Genomic DNA, 18,364 nt, shown 5'->3' on the forward strand with positions numbered 1-18,364 from the left:
TCGGGTTGTAATCATAGTTTCGGCTATAGCCCTCTGCCAACTGTTTGGAGATGGTATTAAAAACCGTATAGCAATTGTATATTCAGTACAAATACTTGAAGACATACTGTATTTTGTAAAGTTAATATGTAAAATATCCCAAAATAAAACATCCTTGAATGGGAATTTTGGCATCCTACAAAAGCAACAGGACTAGTCTCCAACTCTCCATCCCAAAAAGCAAAAGCACCAACATGACAGTAGACAGCGCCACCATGGAAGACATGGAAGCCAAGGCCGAGCAGCTCGGTATCCAATTCTCCTCCATAGACTTGAACTCTGCACACCCACCTCACTTTAATTTCAGGTACCCCAACACAAAAGACTCTTCCTTTTTTCTTCAGTTCCTCAACTTTGCGACTTCAAACTCCAAACTCGTATTCCATTTATAATTGATTTGTTTTTTGATTCACAGTGAATGCCAAGAAGTGTTTTACGACGACAACGGTTTCATCCCCAATATTGAGTTTGGGAGTGTGATCGTGGTTAATAACCTTCCCATTGTGGAGGCAGAGATGGCCCAGGAGCTCGAAAGCGAGATTCGGGTGGTGTTTAGTGAAGTTGGTGTTATTAAAGAAGATGGGTTTTCGATGCCTGTGAATCCCAGCAGCCAAGAAACCTTGGGTCATTGTTTCATAGAGTTTAATTCTCGTCAGGTAGTTGCTTTATTCCTATGCTCTGTTTTAGTTTCAATTGTTTCTTGGGTTTGTTTAGTGTAATGCACTGAATTTTTTATGGTTTTTGTTTTTTCTTGAATTTGATAACCCAGTTGTGAAAGAATTCACAGGGATGCAAGGGTTTAGTTTTTGTAGCATAGACTAAACATTTTACATATTGTGGACTACACAGGTTATAGTTATCAGATTGTATATGAAAACTTGGAAATGAGTGTAGAGCCTAGAACATCGCAGGGTTCATAAACTCCATTTTCCTCGAGACAGGGAATGGGGAATGATTTTGAGTGTATATTATCTTTGTTTCTTGGAGAATGGATGAAATAAAAACAAAATGAATTTTGAAACAAGGAATGGTTTTAGGCTTCTTGTTAGTCTTCAGTTTCCTCTTAGTTTCGGTAAAATCAGTTTTCCTCATTCATCTAGGAATTAGAATGCAACATGGTCTCTTTAGTTCTCTTTGGCGTAGGTGAGCTGTTTTGTGTAGTCAGGTCTATTGATCATTGTATGATGTTGAGGTTAAGGATCTTTTATGCATCCAAGTGGAAAGCTTGTCCTTGCTGTCTTGGAATTTTGACTCATAGCATATGCAACATCTGTGTCTTTCATTAATGGGAAAAATGGTATAGCTCTGTTGCTGTAAATGTGTTTGGGTGAGTTTAACAAATCAGAGCACATGCACTCGATATGGTTATCCAAGTCCTCTTGATTTGCCAATGATAGTGTTTGATAGTAACAGTAACTAGTATGAAGGGGTGATATTAGTTGGTTTATTCGTTTATAAAGTTTGGGCCATTATCTTGTGTAATAGCATCTCATCTTTTGATGATTGCCTTTGTAGGAAGCCGCACTTGCTAGGAGCACGAGAGATGGATACAAGTTTGGTAACTGCAAGTTGTCAGTAAGCCTCTATGATGCCTTTGGCAGTGTAGTTGCTACCCCTGACATGGGGACTTATTTAGAGACTAATGCATCCTTTTGTGGGGTAAGTTTCGCAATCACATTGTATTTTTTGAATTTTATATTTTTGAGTTGTTTTTCCATTATATTGTCTATCATCCCGTCCTTGTTAGATTTAGCAAGTAGTAATGTTTCTTATGATTTTTATCATGTTATTTAATACTAAATTCCATCTACTTTCTCTTGTGTATGTTGAAATGTATGCATACTATAATAAACTTCAACTAAAGGAGAACAAGCAGACTCATTGAGACATTTCATTTTACATTTCATGTTAAAAAAGTGTTTTTCTTACCTTCTTTCACGAAGTAAATCAACTTCCTTTCGTTTCTTTTATATATATATATATATATATATATATATATATATTAATTTCTGGTAGCACGTCTCGTCATTGAGTTGAGAATAGCATGAACAAAAAGTATTGGTAAAACAGTAACTACTAGATCCAACAAGCTGTTTACTTTGGCTTCACATTATTAGAGACCACTTACAACTTGCCATGTCATTAGTGTGCTACAAACAAGATTGTTCCCGTAGTTGCATCATTATGCAGTTTAAGTTCATAGCTCTTCCATAAGGCAGTTAAGTGGCCCACCATCCAACTATACTAGTGATTCCTGTTATCTCAACTTATTTTCACCATAATAGTCTCTTGACTCCTGAGTCCTGACACCTTGTGCTGTTAAGTCCAATGGCAAAAAACATCTGAATAGTCCAACTCACTGCAAGAGGTGGTCACCTGTGGCAATACTAAATAATTGCTTAGGTTAGTGTTCTTCAGGATCTAAATTATTCTGAACATCTTATCACATCTCACACCACCTTTATCATGCTGTATTTTTTTGATTCATGAAGGGATTGGAGCATGAAATACTGATACTTAGTCTCTAATATGTGGGATCTTCTATTGCCATGTACCAATTACAATAATGCATTCATCTAGTATCTTGAGTTCTTATGTTGGCGGAATGTGTTAGATGCATCATAACTTTCTGATGGTCTATTTTTATCTGCTCAAATGATCCTCACTTAACAGAGGATTCAGTCTCTGCAAATCACTACAGATTCCATTGAACCATTCTTATGTTGCTTGGTGCTTCAACTGATATTATGCTGCATCATCGGACAATTGTTTGCCAGATTTGATCATTGGCGTTTCTGCTAGCAAATTTATGTTTGAAGTATTCGTTGCTCAGATATTTACTCTTTTATGCTGCAGTCCTCAAGGTATCCAGGGTCTCCTTCCTTGCTTAGTCCTGTAACAGAGGAAGACGAAGAACCCGTTCATAGTGATGAAACTAGTGCAGATGACCACGATGACATAATGCAGTGGAGTGAGCAAGACAATTATATGAGCAGTGAGGAATTTAGGGAAGTCATTGAATAGAAATATGATCACAATTCCTAATGGGGATATGCGGTGGAACTGATTAGGTTACAAATGCTCATTTTGTCTTGTGCTGGATCTGATTACAAACTTTCCAACACTCTTTGGAACATTTGACCTGCCTCCACTAGTAGGAAATGATTGTATTCTTGTAAGGATGCTGTTATGCAGTTTGTGCCATCAATATTGAAAACTAGTATCCTCCTTTTTTTATTATCGGAAGGACAAATAGCTCTTCAATTCCTTTTGACATCTGATAATCAACGACATGATGGAGAATTCAAGAAAAAAGAAAGTGAAGGAATTTATGTATAATGTGCACATTTTAGGGATTCATCATTCATCAAAGGAAACTGAGATGGAAAGAATTGAGATTGAGATGCGCACATTGCTGTCATCGTTTTTGACCATCTGCTTTTGCACCAAGGCTCGTCACATTGAAAGCAGCTAGCATAGCTAATTCTTTTGCTTCTGATGGTAGGGCACGTTTACTTACTCTGGAATGGGAGGGAACGATTACGGGGTAAAATCATTCATATGTTTCCGATTCTGGGTAAAAGTATTTATGTGTTTACTAACACATGAAAGAATCGGAATAGGTGTAGGTCTCACCTCCTTATAAGGAATCAATTTCTGAATACTCAGGAATTTGATTACGAAGGGGGGAGATGGGTTTAGAAATTAACTCCTCCGGAATCAATACCGATTCCTTTTTTCTCTCCCATTCTAGTTGTCTCCGATTCATGATTATTTTTCATTCCAAGTAAGTAAACGTGCCAAAGAAACATCTAAACCAAAACAACAAGCACAGCAATAAGAGCAGTAATCTAACATAATAGAAGTAATACTGTGCTGTCCTGCTGCCCTTATAGAAACGATGATGATGATTCACTCTGTTTAATTTGCAGTAATTGCCGAATTTAATTGGAGATTCATCATCAAGGCTCTGTCTAAATTTTCAAAGTGAAAAGGCGCGGGGATTTGGATTTGGGGAAGAACCATATATAACTAACAGGATTTCCACTCCCTATCCCACTATAGTAGTTGCAAGGAAAATAAATGGTTGGCCTTGTGTTTTTTTTCCGAAATTAGTATTACATATTTACAGGTGTGTCATTACGCTCAAGTAACATGGGAAAAAAGAAGAGAGTAGAAATTAGATGCAGTAAAAGAAACAGAACAACTTTGGAGGGTTCCTTTGGCATTCTTGCTCTCCTTTGGACGAGCACGCATATGTTCTTTCAGCTGAGGAAAGAAAAAGGACTAAGCAATGGGTTAAATCTTTTTCACCATATTAGAGGCTTATAAGTCAAATTTCACCTTTCACATGGTTATTAATGGGAGAGTTTTACATTCCACAAGGCCTTAGAAGTTATAATCCTCATCTTCATCATCATCCTTTTATCACATTGTTTGAATGGTGACAAAAAAACCATTCGAAATTCTGCCGGATTTTGTATTTACAGCCTTTCAAGCTAAATAATTAAACATATCACCACATTCAGTGATGATGATCAATAGAAACAAAATCGTCTGGCTTGATCAATATACGAACTTTCAAAGAACAAGACCCGCAAGGAAGGACCAGTGATGCTGGCAAAGCATTTTGTGCCTCAAAACATAGCTTGCTACCATCTCTTAACAAAGCATACCCCATTTTCTCCAACTCCGAAGAATCAACGAAGTAGTAATCACCACATCGACACTGGTAAAAGAGTTGAATGACGTCTCCTGCATCTTCAGCCATCACGTCTTCTAAGCTGATATCATCGGCTACAAAAGTGTCATATCTAGAAGCTATTAGCATGTTGTCATAAAGTGCACGAGACCTCGAATCACTGAGGATTTCCCAAGCCTTTTGCACCTTCAAGAATCTATCTCCTGACTCGGATGTAGGTTGTAGTTTATCAGGATGACTATTAAGGATGGCAGATCTGTAGCTTGTTCGGATATCTTCATAGCTTGCATCTTCCTTCACAGATAGTATGTCGTAGTGAGTTTCGCGAATGAAGTTATTGCTAAGCACCATGGTGGGGAGCTCTGCTTGCTATCAGACTAACTTTAGAACCAGATTCAACCAAATTACAAACGAGTCATGCAGAAATTCAAGTAAAACCGAAAGGATGAAAGTGAAGCAAGCTCACCCATCTCACGGCGACATGCTCGAGTTTCCGATCTGGAGACATTGCCACCGGTGAAATAGACAGGGCCGGAATCGTGGAATACCAAATTCTCTCTCTGCTTTCGGCGGACAGGTCTCAAAGTCGGGCGACGGGGAGACTCAAAGTTAACAAATATGTAAGTATGAAAGTGAATTTTTGGGCTGGGTTTTTTAGGTTTGGAAAAAAAAAAAAACGGTAGAGTTGGGTCGTGACTGGGTTTTATTCGTTTTTATGGTTCACAGTGAATGCCAAGAAGTGTTTTACGATGACAATGGTTTCTTCCCCAATATTGAGTTTGGGAGTGTGATCGTGGTTAATAACCTTCCCATTGTGGAGGCAGAGATGGCCCAGGAGCTCGAAAGCGAAATTCGAGTGTGTGTTTAGTGAAGTTGGCATGGTGTTGTTAAAGAAGATGGGTTTTCGATGCCTGTGAACCCCAGCAGCCAAGAAACCTTGGGTCATTGTTTCAATTCTCGTCAGGTAGTTGCTTTATTCCTCTGCTCTGTTTTAGTTTCAATTGTTTCTTGGGTTTGTTTAGTGTAATACAGTGAATTTTTATGGTTTTTGTTTTATGGAATTGAATTTCACTTGAATTTGATAACCCAGTTGTGAAAGAATTCACAGGGATACAGGGGTTTAGTTTCTGTAGCATAGATAGAGTGCACTACATTCTGTTTCCACATTGTAGACTACAGGTTATAGTTATCAGATTGTATATGAAAACTTGCGAATGAGTGTAGGGCTTAGAACAATGCAGAGTTCATAAAACTCCATTTTCTTCGAGACAAGAATGGGGAATTGTTTAAGTGTATATTAGCTTTGTTCCTTGGAGGATGGATGAAATAAAAACAAAATGAAGTTTGTTCCTTGGTAGTCTTCAGTTTTCTCTTGTTTTCGGTAAAACGAGTTTTCCTCATTCATCTAGGAATTAGAATGCAAACGCGGTCTCTTTAGTTCTCTTTTGCTTAGATGAGCTGTTTTGAGTAGTGAATCTTTTATGAATCCGAGTGGAAAGCTTGTCCTCGCTGTCTTTGAATTTTGAGTCATAGCATACTAATAAAACATCTGTATGTCTTTCATAAAGGGGGGAAAATGGTATAGCTCTGTTGTTGTAAATGTGTTTGGGTGCAAACGGGGTTAATAAATCAGAGCACGTCACGTGCACTCGATATGGTTATCCAAGTCCTCTTGATTTGCCAGTAGTGTTTGATAGTAACAGTAACTCGTATGAAAGGGTGATATTAGTTGGTTTATTGATCATATATAAGGTTTGGCCAATAGCTCGTGTAATAGCAAAATCATGCTTACAGAAGTATGAATTTCTTTGTCATCTCATCTTTTGATGATTGCCTTTGTAGGAAGGCGCCCTTGCTAGGAGCAAGAGAGATGGATGCAAGTTCGGTAACTGCAAGATATCAGTAAGCCTGTATGATGCCTTTGGCAGTTTAGTTGCTACACTTGACATGGGGACTTATTTAGAGACTAATTCATCCGTTTGTGGGGTAAGTTTCGCAATCACATTGTGTTGTAAATAATAATGACTATTCATGCAATAGGTATTGCTTAATGCATGCGATTGACAGACTCGTAATGTATGCGATTAACATACTTGTAATGTGCGATTGATTAGTATAGCTATTATGTATTGCATTTTGTATACATGATGTAACCCTATATAAACCTCATGGTGAGATGAATACTATACAATTATCCAATTCTCTACAACACGTTATCAACACGATACTCTAACCCAAGCCCTAGCCACAGTGCCGGCCCTGAGGCTAGGCGAAGCAGGCCCAAGCCTAGGGCCTCATATTTTAGGGGCCACAAAATTTTTTATTATATATGCCTGCAGATAAAAAAAAAAAAAAAAAGAATCAATCTAAACCACTTTGTGTCTTCGTACACGCAACATGGCTCTCTGTTTTCAATACTTCCATAGTTCCATCAGATTGAGACGCAAAGCAGCAGATGTGAGATGATTTTCCTCTTTCTAAGTTCAAGTTTTTGAAGCTCTTTCTCAATCCAAGACAAAAATCCAACTGTGATTGAACATCTCAGAAGGTTTCCTCGGTGGCTATCGAAAATCCAATTGTGATTGAGAGGATCAGATGTAAAAGTAAATTCAAGAGATTGAAGAGTTGATTTTATCTTCCAAAAACGCAAAAAGGTAAGATCTTTGAAGGTTTTTATTTTCAATTTTGAAGAAATTTTGGTTTTTTCGTTCTCTATTTGTGTTTTTGATGCTCTTGGCCTCTTGTATTCCATTCCTTTTCAATTTTGGTTTGAAACATGTAATTATGAAATCATGATTTATAACATTTATTGAAAATTTAAGACTTGTGAACTATTTAATATATTGCAGAACAATGAACAATGATTTTGTTTCATCTTTGTTTTTAGGGATTTTAGAGTTATCAGTTATGCATGTTTCAACTTTCGTCTCTGTTTCATTCATTCTCTGTTGAAAATTTGCTATATGCCTGAGGCTTTCTATATGATATTCTTTAGGGGTTCAAATCATTCAATTGTTGAATTTGTTGGATTGTTGGTTGGATTTGAAGTTGTTATCATGGCTCCTACTAGAAAGTTTAAGTCCGGGGCGCAGAAAAGAAAAGAGAAAGAGAGGAGAGAAGCTTTACGTAAAACTCAAGTTGGTTCTCTTAATAAGTATTTTAGTAGCAACAAAGAAGAGGCATGTCAAGCTGTGAATGAGAATACAAGTGAGGAACCAGAGCAGGTGGTGAATGATCATCATATTGAAGAGGCAGAAGAGCTAAATCAATCAGAGAATGAGGAAAATAATGAAATTCTCAATGAAGATGTTCACAATGCAGAGCCAAATCAGTCAGAGAATGAGGAAATTAATGACATTATCAATGAAGATGTTCACACTACAAATTCAACTGAGGAAATTCTTTTTGACATGGATGATCCACTGAATTGGAACAGGACAGACCAAAATATTACAGATTTCTTGGTTGAAAGAGGCCCAAAAAGAGACAATAATGTCATCTTTCCGAGAGATAAATGTGACAGATGTTTTTCCTCAAAGCATTACTTCAGAGAATTACCAAATGGAGAGAAGCAAGAAAGAAAGTGGCTGGTATATTCGGTTTCTTTGGATAAAGTTTTTTGCTTTTGTTGTAAATTGTTTGCAAAGAAACATCTTGTGGGGCAATTAGCTGATGAAGGTGTGAATGATTGGCACAATATTTCTGATCGACTTAAAAGTCATGAAAGAAGTAGGTATCACATTGGCTCAATGACAAGTTGGATGGAGTTGGCAAAAAGGCTGAAATTGAAGTTAACAATTGATGCAAGTCTACAAGAACAAATCAATCAAGAAAAGGAACACTGGAAGCAAGTATTAGAGAGAATTCTTGCAGTTGTGAAAAGACTTGGGAAAAATAATTTAGCTTTTCGTGGAGATAGTGAAAAGCTATATGAGGAGAACAATGGCATTTTCTTACAGATGATAGAACTGCTTGCTGAATTTGATTCGACTATGCAAGAACATGTTCGACGTATTAATAAACATGAGGTTCAATATCATTATTTGAGTCACAAAATTCAGAATGAGATGATTCAATTGTTGGCAGGGGAGGTGAAAAGCTCAATTATTAGTAGAATCAAAGAAGCCAAATATTTTTCAGTTATACTTGATTGTACTCCAGATGTAAGTAATGAGGAACAGATGTCTCTTGTATTAAGAAGTGTCAATGTTTCGGCTACTCCTATTGTGGTTGAAGAATATTTTCTAGAATTCTTAAAGGTATCTGACACATCAGGTCTTGGACTGCTTAATGAACTTCTAACTGCATTGAAGACTCTTGGACTTGATGTTAATGATATAAGAGGACAAGGGTATGACAATGGATCCAACATGAAAGGAAAAAACAAAGGTGTGCAAAGTAGACTACTTGAAATAAATCCAAAAGCATTTTACACACCTTGTGCTTGTCATTCTCTAAATCTTGTGCTTTCTGATATGGCTCATTGTTGTCCCAAAGCTGAGTCTTTTTTCGGTGTAATTCAACGAATCTATTCCTTGTTTTCAGCTTCTACAAAGAGATGGCAGGTTTTTACAGAGCATGTGACAGGTCTTACCGTTAAGCCATTATCAGAAACTCGTTGGGAAAGTCGTGTGGAGAGTGTTAAAGCAATAAGGTATCAAGCTCCAGAAATAAGAGAAGCTTTGATCCACTTGGTGAATGGTAAAGAAGATGTCAAGACAAAAAGTGATGCTGAGACTTTAGCAACATATAATCTTCAGAATTTTGAGTTCTTGTTCGGTATGATTATATGGTATGAATTGTTACATGCTGTTAACAATGTCAGCAAAGTTTTGCAAACTGAAGATATGCATGTTGATACTGCCATCAAAGAATTGGAACGTCTTCTTTCCTTTCTTCAAAAGTTTAGAGAAACTGGATTTGAGGAGTCCTTGATTGAAGCTAAAGAGATTGCAAGTGAGATGGGGATTGAACCGGTATTTATGGAAAAACGGACAATTCACAAAAAGAGACAATTTGGTGAAAGCTCTAGCGAAGCGGTGACACAATCAACTGCAGAATCCTTTAAAGTCAACTATTTTCTCTACATAGTTGATCAAGCTATTTCTTCATTCAAAACCAGGTTAGCACAATTTCATTCAAATTTAATATAATCAGTTAATAAGCATGATGTTTTGAGCAAGTTGATGATCATGTAACTGGTCACGTAACTGACCATGTAACTGACCAAGTAACTGTAACTGGTCATGTAACTGGTCATGTAACTGACCATGTAACTGACCATGTCACTGACCAAGTAACTGACCATGTAACTGACCATGTCACTGACCAAGTAACTGGTCACGTAACTGACCATGTAACTGACCATGTCACTGACCAAGTAACTGACCATGTAACTGACCATGTCACTGACCAAGTAACTGGTTACGTAACTGACCATGTAACTGACCATGTCACTGACCAAGTATCTGGTCATGTAACTGGTCACGTAACTGACCATGTAACTGACCATGTCACTGACCAAGTAACTGACCATGTCACTGACCAAGTAACTGTCCATGTCACTGACCAAGTAACTGTAACTGGTCATGTAACTGACCATGTCACTGACCAAGTAACTGTAACTGGTCATGTAACTGGTCACGTAACTGACCATGTCACTGACCAAGTAACTGTAACTGGTCACGTAACTGACCATGTCACTGACCAAGTAACTGTGAACATACTCTTGTATTACAAGATCATAGCTGTGAGTTTCTTCAAATTGAACAACTCTGTACCTACCACTTGATTTATCCAACTTAATGATATCTAAGCAGATTATAGCAAAGAGAATCCAAGCAGAGAAGCCGTTGTTTTGGGTGTGACATGTTTATATAGTTTATTGAACTTCATCTTCTTCTTCTTTTCTAAACCAGGTTTGAGCAATTTAAGACTTTTGAAGAGAATTTTGGGCTTTTGTTTGATTTGGACAAGTTAAGGTCTGCAGATAGAGATAGTTTGAAGAGTTTTTGTGCTAACCTTACAAATTTATTGAAGCATGGCGAGATTTCTGATCTTAATGAAGATGATCTATATCATGACTTACGAATGTTGAGTGAAGATTTACCCAATGAAACAAAAAGAGCTATTGATGTGTTGAATTATCTAAAAGAAGTTGATGGCTGTTATCCAAATGCTTGGATTGCTTATAGGATTTTGCTAACTATACCAGTCACAGTTGCCTCTGCAGAAAGAAGTTTTTCAAAGTTGAAATTGATCAAATCTTACCTTCGGTCTACTATGTCACAAGAGAGATTGAGTGGTTTGGCTATGATATCTATTGAAAAAGATATTGTTGGAAAACTTGATTATGTAAATTTGATTAGTACCTTTGCATCTAAAAATGCAAGACGAGTCATATTTCAGTGATACTTTGAAATTGGGATATTGTTTTCTTTTGTAATGTTTGAGCATTTATTTTGGGGCCTCAAATTTTTTCCCGCCTTGAGCCTCTAAACTCACAGGGCCGGCCCTGCCTAGCCAAAAAAAAAAAACTCTTAACACCCGAAATTTCTTTCTCCAAAAACTGCCGCAAGCTCCTAACCCTTGCTAGCCATACCGTGCACTGCTCCTGCAGTCCTTGAGCACCCGTGTGCCTCCTGCTGCCCCTGCAGCCCAGCAGCACACTAGTTCCTGTGCAGATCAGCCTGTTTGCACGCCCCGAAACGTCTTGATCGGGACCTCAGATCAAAATCCTTCATTCGTCAAAGTTGTTCGTCTCTGCCTCTTCTATCTGACCTCCAAATTTCAGCTCTATTGGAGTCATTTTGAGATCTGTACATCATTCGAAGTGGGAGCTGTTCAGAAGCAAATCTGCTCCAAATTTCAACAAGTTTTAAAGATAAGAGTTCCTGCTTTCTTGTCTTTTAAATTATTTTATTTTCTGCAGGATTTTCAATATATGAACGTGGGTTCGATTATTTAATAAAGCGGAATTGTGGGGATTCACGCTTAACGAACTAAGAGTGTTCGTATGAACTAAGAGTGTTCGTAATGCTCGGACTAAGAGCGTCCGTAAGCATCAAATTGTGACCATATTAAAACATTATTGTTTGGTCTAATCCAAAAGGGATTCTTGGAAATTGTTTTCTTGGTATTAGCATAGCTCGGAAATCTTATTATTTTAGTTTTTGTGAAAGTTTAGCTCCGAAACTAATATATCTTCTCTTCTTATTTTCAGGATGTCGAATGAACCTAGACTCGACTTTACCATGCTTGACTCAACAGGCTAGGATTACCATAGTTGGGTAACCGATGTTGAGAACCACCTCACTTCAAAGGGAATATTACCCATAATCCATGCACCTAACCCGGATCGTGTGTTCGTGCGAACACCTACAAAGCATACTCAAGCAGTTATCTTGATGCGACGCCATATGGACAAGCCACTCAGATTGGAGTATATGTCGATCAAGGATGCAAGAGAGCTATGGGTAGCGCTAGAAGAGCGCTTTGGCAATGTCCAAAATTCCCTCCTCCCTGACTTGAAGGTTCAATGGAACAATCTGCGCTTTGCTGATTTCAAGTCTGTTGCGGAATATAATTCAGAAGCTCTTCGCCTACAGTCCATGTTGAGGTTTTGTGGACAACATGTCCTAGAGCAAGAGCTAATTGAGAAAACTCTCTCCACCTTCCCCGTTTCAGCCATTGTGGTATCAAAGCAATACCACACTGAAGTCAATGCTGGACGGATCACGAGGTTTCATCAACTTATCAATCTCATATATGTAGCTGAGAAACATGATAACATACTCGTGAGGAATTATAATTCAAGGCCCACTGGAACTAAAAGCGTTCATGAGGCAAATTATAATGCACCCAAAAGAGGGCGCAAGGAGCGGAACCCTAAGAATAAGGGATATGAGGGACGTATGGGTCCATATAACCACCCTAACAAGGAAGAAAACCGCAGGTTTGGTGCGGATACACATGGTGGCAATGCGACACTTGGGAGAGGTGATCGTGGTATCCCTGGTCGTCGTCGTGGCGCCATGGCTCATGGTAGAGGCGCCATGGCTCGTGGTGGTGGCACCAACCCTCCTAGGGAACGCCCACAACATGCACCTCAGTTAAAGGGAGGCAACCACAATGAAATGTGTCATCGATGTGGATCAAATGAGCATTGGTTCAAGCAATGCAAGGCAAGCGAGCAACTAGCTTCAAGATACAAGGCATACAGGGACCTGAGGGAGCAAGAAGTGTACCTTGTAGAAGAAGAAGAAAATGGTGGAGATATCCATCTCACTATAGAGGACTTCAAAGCTGACGATGAAGTGCACAAGGATGCCGCAGACTTTGATTAGATTAGTCCTTTTATTTTCCAAGAATTTTTGTAATGGCAATATTCCTTAGTCAATAAATGACAATTGTATTAAACTCTTTCTTATGTGGTGCACCCAATGAAATATGATGTCTACGAAAGTCATTGAGATTAATGGTACTTAAGAGAGCCTCGCTCCACCAATGACGTTTTTCTAGTGTCGTTGCAGACATTACAGGACGTTTGTGAATAGAACAAGGACACTTTTTCAATGTCCTTATAGATATTTAATGAAGTTTTTTGAACGTCCTAAAAGATGACTTACTATGACTCTTTGATAGATGACGTTTTTTTTAAGCGTCATCTAATATTTTTAAGGACGTTTTTCGAACGTCCTTAAATCCATTTTTTGTAGTAGTGCCCTTTAGTTCATTACTCACATATAGTCATATTAATTAACATTCTACGTTTAGCAAGCAAACACTAAAAAGTGATAATTAAATTCAATTCACAATCCAAGATAAACACACTCATTTAAGTGTTTTGTTTCTTTTTTTGAACATTTATTTACTTAAGAGTTTAACATAAAAGAAAAGAAAAACGAAGAAGGTTAAAGCAGGTGGTAAAACAGTAAGAAGTGGAAGAGGATTTTGTGGACCACCCATCCTGCCATGTCATCACATACCATCGAACTACAACTCCTTCTCTGTCACCGTGATCGTGATCACTGCAATGTACCAAAACTTCGATGCCGGAGTTCGAAATGAAGCTTACATAATGGAATCACACAACTCTAGTTGATCGTACTACAAAAAATTAAAGTGCGCCTAGGGATAGATCGATCTAGCTACAAATTGAAAACAGAGCTTGTTTTTGTTTCTTCAATTTTTACAATTAAGCTAAAATAAGAGTAAAGAGATCTAAACAGGCCGGCATCAGTGCTTATCGAGCTTGTGTGCATCCAGTGCATCCTGATTGACAAAGCACTTAGGAATCAGAGCGCACAGTCCACACACGTATACCTTCTTTCTCCCGATGGTGTCCGTCTCCACGGCAAGCTCAAGAAGAACTAAAAGACAGGTGGAGAGGGAGTGGCATATCTCCAATGTAGTAGATATATACATACCTGCTTACTCTCCTTGTTTTGCTGCGCAGCCCTACATCTCCTCTTTGCTCCTTCGTTGTCGTTATTTCCGTACACCAATGGAGCTTCACTCGTTGCAACCCCACCGACGTCCTCATCCGTGGTCACCGACATCTCTACACCGATCAGACGATCTCAAGTAGAAAAAGAAGAATTAAGCTTTCTCCGGTCTTGAGAGGAAGAAGCGGAGAAGATTGGGAATTGAAGTCCTAAATTAGTAACTTTCTTGAAGAGGTGGAGTTATTATTTTTTGGGTACATTTTATTCCTTTTATTTGATTAATTCCTCTCACCTAAATGCCTAAGATGGTTTATAGCAAAAAGATAAATAAAAATACAAAATGGTTTAAGGACAACCTAATTTACCAAAATGATTTTTGAAATATCAATGGAAAGATTTTCCATTTAAACATCAAATATATATTTTCTTCCAAATTTTTATAGTTCGATGCCTCTTGTGTCCCTGTCTGGGTTTAATTACACGAGAAATCTCGCACTCCGACTTCCATAACATCTAAATTTAGAAGCTTTCGGGTAAACAAGGAAATATTGTCACTTGGGAATCTTGAAAATCAAAGTTGATTGTTTGTTTGTTTGTTTTTTTTTTTCCACGTTTCAAAATTGGGCGGTTCTATTCAGACCTCCTAATTTGCTCTTTGGACCTATCTAAATTTTTCTTAAAATTTAATCCCTATTTTAACCCTCTTTTATAATAAAAAAAAAAACTGAATATATAGAATGAATACCATTGATATGCAAGAGTCATTATTCTAAAAACACTCTCTTCCTTCGCAATTGTTCTTAGCCAATTGACAAATATGAATCATAGAGTTTTTATTTTTTATTTTTTTATTCAAAATTTGTCATGCACTTCATAACTTCGTAGCCATGAGAAATTAAAGAGAAAAAGAAGAACGAGTAAAGATCAGATTACATCATTTGAGATGTGCAGGTGGTTTTAAATTATGCAAGAACCCAAAAAATTTTGTGGGTTTTTGGATTGAGAACGTAGCCTCCAGCTTGGCCCTTCTTCTATACTCCAACACAATTGCACTTGTAGTTCTCAATTGAATACTCAGCTATATGGTTGTATTTATCCCTTTTGACGAACATGTCGATGACCCTCCACGCCATGTATAGAGTTTAGACTTTAAAGTTAGTAGTGTGGTCATATATTAATTCTTTTTCTCCTCTCTATGTATATAGTTCCTTACCGGACAAAGATAAAAAAAAAAATTGATGTTCAAAGGAACTGCATGTATCATAATAGGAGGTATAAAAAAAAAAAATACAAACAAGGACAAAATAGGAAGTTTGTTGAAAAAAATTGGGATGGGAGGTCCAAATAGCAAATTAGGAGGTCCAACTAGAACCACCCTTCAAAATTTATTAAAAAAAGTTAGGCTCATGTAATAGGTTCCTCTTCCCCGCCCTCGCAAAGTCCATGTTTGGACCTAGCTAGACTAGGAAACATTTTGGTTTAGAATCTCAAAAATACCTGTCATTTTTTGTTTTTTTTCTCCAAATTTTGATATTCCTGGTCAAACTAGGAATAATTCACCCTTGAAAAGAAATCCTATATACTTATAGGAGGAGAATCCATCAAATGATGCACATATGGAGTCAACATAAGATCACCTTGGTGATCTTGTCCATCTTGGCGGTGCCGACATACAAACTTGTGATGAGTCTTAATCTGCAAGATTTGAAAATGAGAAGTTTGTTAGGACTCAAGAGCTATAGGGAATCCTACACCTAATCCGTCAATAATTGGGCCACTACATCAAAGATTTGGGAGCCCTTCTAATGAGGACCACTAATATGATGACTTTTATGTTAGATCCATTTTTCGATCACATTTCCGTAAATCAACTGTTAGATGTTTAGATATTTATGTGCAGATCATTTTTGCAATTTTTCTCAACCCAATTGGAAAACATTAAGACATTCATAATCATGATTTATCAGTTATAAACATGAACATTCATGTTTGACAGATTTAGTTCGTTCATTGATTTGATCTAGCTAGTTCGGTACCTTAATGATTAACAATTTGGATATATGTGAATGATGCCAAATCAACATGCTCAATTGCAAAAAATTAATTAGGTGAAGGTGGATGGATCATGATTACTGATTCAGAGTATTATGTGAAAATTCAAGTTGCTAGCTCAAAATCCTGGAATTGTGTTGTGAAACATACAAATAAGGATGGTGCAATTTAGTTGTTCCTATTAATTTATTGATGCGAGGATAAAATTGAAAAATCGAGGATGAGATATAGTGGTAGGTACATGCATTAAGGTATTTATTGGGTACACAGCTAATGTCCATGAATCATGTCAAGTTGAGTTTTTGTGTTGTGCCAAGGTACTAATGATTTATCAATTATAAACATGAACAGTTCATGTTTGACAGATTTGGTTCGTCTATTGATTTGATGTAGTTCAGTTCCTTAACAATTAGCAATTTGGCAAAAAAATTTCAGAAGTGATATGCATACATAAACATCTAATGGTTGATTTGACGTAACGTAATAGAAAAGTAGGTGTCTCAAACCATTGATTAGAAAGTCTTCAACTATTCCTCATTTTAGTGGTCCTCAATAGAAGGGCTCCCTCAATGATTTTATATTGGAAACTTTTTTTTTAAGTTGAGATGAAAAAATAAAAAGAACACTTTTTGTTTACCTTGTTGGTTAATGATCTATCTTTGAAACAATTTAATAAATCTAGTGTAAAATAAGTCAAATTCTGTAACCATTAATATATTTTTTTTATTCGGTTTATTCTTAAACAAGTTCAGAATGAGAATCATTCATCTCCCTGTTCATATGGAAGAAACTTGGTGACATAAATCACATAATGACTTGGACTTCTTATAAGTCAAATTAGAATTTAGGGTAATTATCACAAATGGTACCTGAACTTATCCTCTATCTTATCGATGGTACCTGAACTTCAATTTTGATTACAGTAGATTACCTGAACTTCTCCCGCATGTAATTTTCTAAAGGTTTAGAGAGATAATGAATTCTTCATTATATATTGAAATAAACTTGGTACTTAATCATTCTAAAAAAAATAACTTGGTACTTAATCATCATTTAGTATGTGTAATGGTTATCTAAGAGATTATTAGCCACGGTTAGAGCATCTCCAACAGTAAAAGTTATTTTTTTAGCTAAATTATCTAAAAGTTAAATTTAGGTAGTAAATTTCTAGCTTTTCCTCCAGCAGTGTTAGCTAAACTAAAAAAATTGAATGTGGAGTGTTTAGCTTTTTGTTATTTTCTCTCTCCTCCCTAGCTAAATTTAGCTAGAGATTTTAGCAAAAGCCAAATTTGACTTTCATATAGCTATTCTGCTGGAGTGCTAAACTATCTCAAATTAGCTAAATTTATAACTTTTTGTTGAAATAGCTAGTCTGTTGGAGATGCCCTTATCCAAGAGATATCTCTTTGGATTAAGGATTTAAATTTTTTTTTTTTGAAATTATTAAAATTTAACTTTATTGATATTTGAATGATATCTAAAATAGAGTAATGTTCAAACGGTCACAAGATTTTGTGGTCATTCAGCTTTAGATTTAATATCAAGGGTTGAGATTAAAATAATGAATTTTAAGTGTTTTAATTTGAACCCTTAAAATTAAATCTAAATGTGGATGATCACAAACTTTTTTTGTCACCTAGTTTATGTGTGATCATCACTAATCTATAGTATATTCAAAACTAAAATTTTGCAGACCATTATACACAAATATTTACCGAAATTTCAATCAACATTAAAAAGTTTTATAAAAAAATTCTATAAATTTGAAGTATTAAAACCATAGCAAAAATACCACCGCATTTTTATTTTTCATTATTTACGAAAATATCATTACATCCAAACAACTATTGTTATTAATTGAAAAGGTATTAGCAACGAACGAAAAAAAAAAAAAAAAAAAAAAAAACTACTGCCAATAAACCGAAAAGTTAGTGTTAATGAACCGGTAATCTACTATCATTATTCTTCAGAAAAAATAACTATCAATTAGTTGATAATGATGATAGTGACTTTTCTAACGAATGACAATAACTTTTGTTGACAATAGCTTTTCGGTTCGTCGATTATTCGACAATAGCTTTTTTGAACGCCTGAAGTAGTTTTTTTGTTCATTGGCAATGGTTTT

The 18,364-nt window shown here is 36.6% G+C and overlaps 3 protein-coding genes across 3 annotated transcripts; 2 read left to right on the forward strand and 1 right to left on the reverse strand.

The window, feature by feature from the left end:
* Window positions 1-158: 158 nt before the first annotated feature.
* LOC112180330 (eukaryotic translation initiation factor 3 subunit B) lies at window positions 159-3,292 on the forward strand. Its single transcript, XM_024318858.2, has 4 exons — window positions 159-346; window positions 455-695; window positions 1,555-1,698; window positions 2,896-3,292. The coding sequence occupies exons 1-4, from the start codon at window positions 159-161 to the stop codon at window positions 3,061-3,063; spliced, it is 741 nt and encodes a 246-aa protein (XP_024174626.2). The 3' UTR covers window positions 3,064-3,292.
* A 1,272-nt stretch (window positions 3,293-4,564) lies between these two features.
* Window positions 4,565-5,355, reverse strand: LOC112175505 (DPH4 homolog). Its single transcript, XM_040511402.1, has 2 exons — window positions 5,208-5,355; window positions 4,565-5,110 (listed from the first exon to the last, which is right to left on the reverse strand). The coding sequence occupies exons 1-2, from the start codon at window positions 5,247-5,249 to the stop codon at window positions 4,565-4,567; spliced, it is 588 nt and encodes a 195-aa protein (XP_040367336.1). The 5' UTR covers window positions 5,250-5,355.
* A 1,848-nt stretch (window positions 5,356-7,203) lies between these two features.
* LOC112177686 (zinc finger MYM-type protein 1-like) lies at window positions 7,204-11,190 on the forward strand. The gene is made up of 4 exons (XM_040511403.1): window positions 7,204-7,395; window positions 7,737-9,130; window positions 9,287-9,863; window positions 10,660-11,190. The coding sequence occupies exons 2-4, from the start codon at window positions 7,798-7,800 to the stop codon at window positions 11,150-11,152; spliced, it is 2,403 nt and encodes an 800-aa protein (XP_040367337.1). The 5' UTR covers window positions 7,204-7,395; window positions 7,737-7,797; the 3' UTR covers window positions 11,153-11,190.
* The last annotated feature ends 7,174 nt before the right edge of the window (window positions 11,191-18,364 follow it).

Source organism: Rosa chinensis, chromosome 7, assembly GCF_002994745.2.
Source record: "Rosa chinensis cultivar Old Blush chromosome 7, RchiOBHm-V2, whole genome shotgun sequence".
NCBI lineage: Eukaryota > Viridiplantae > Streptophyta > Magnoliopsida > Rosales > Rosaceae > Rosa > Rosa chinensis.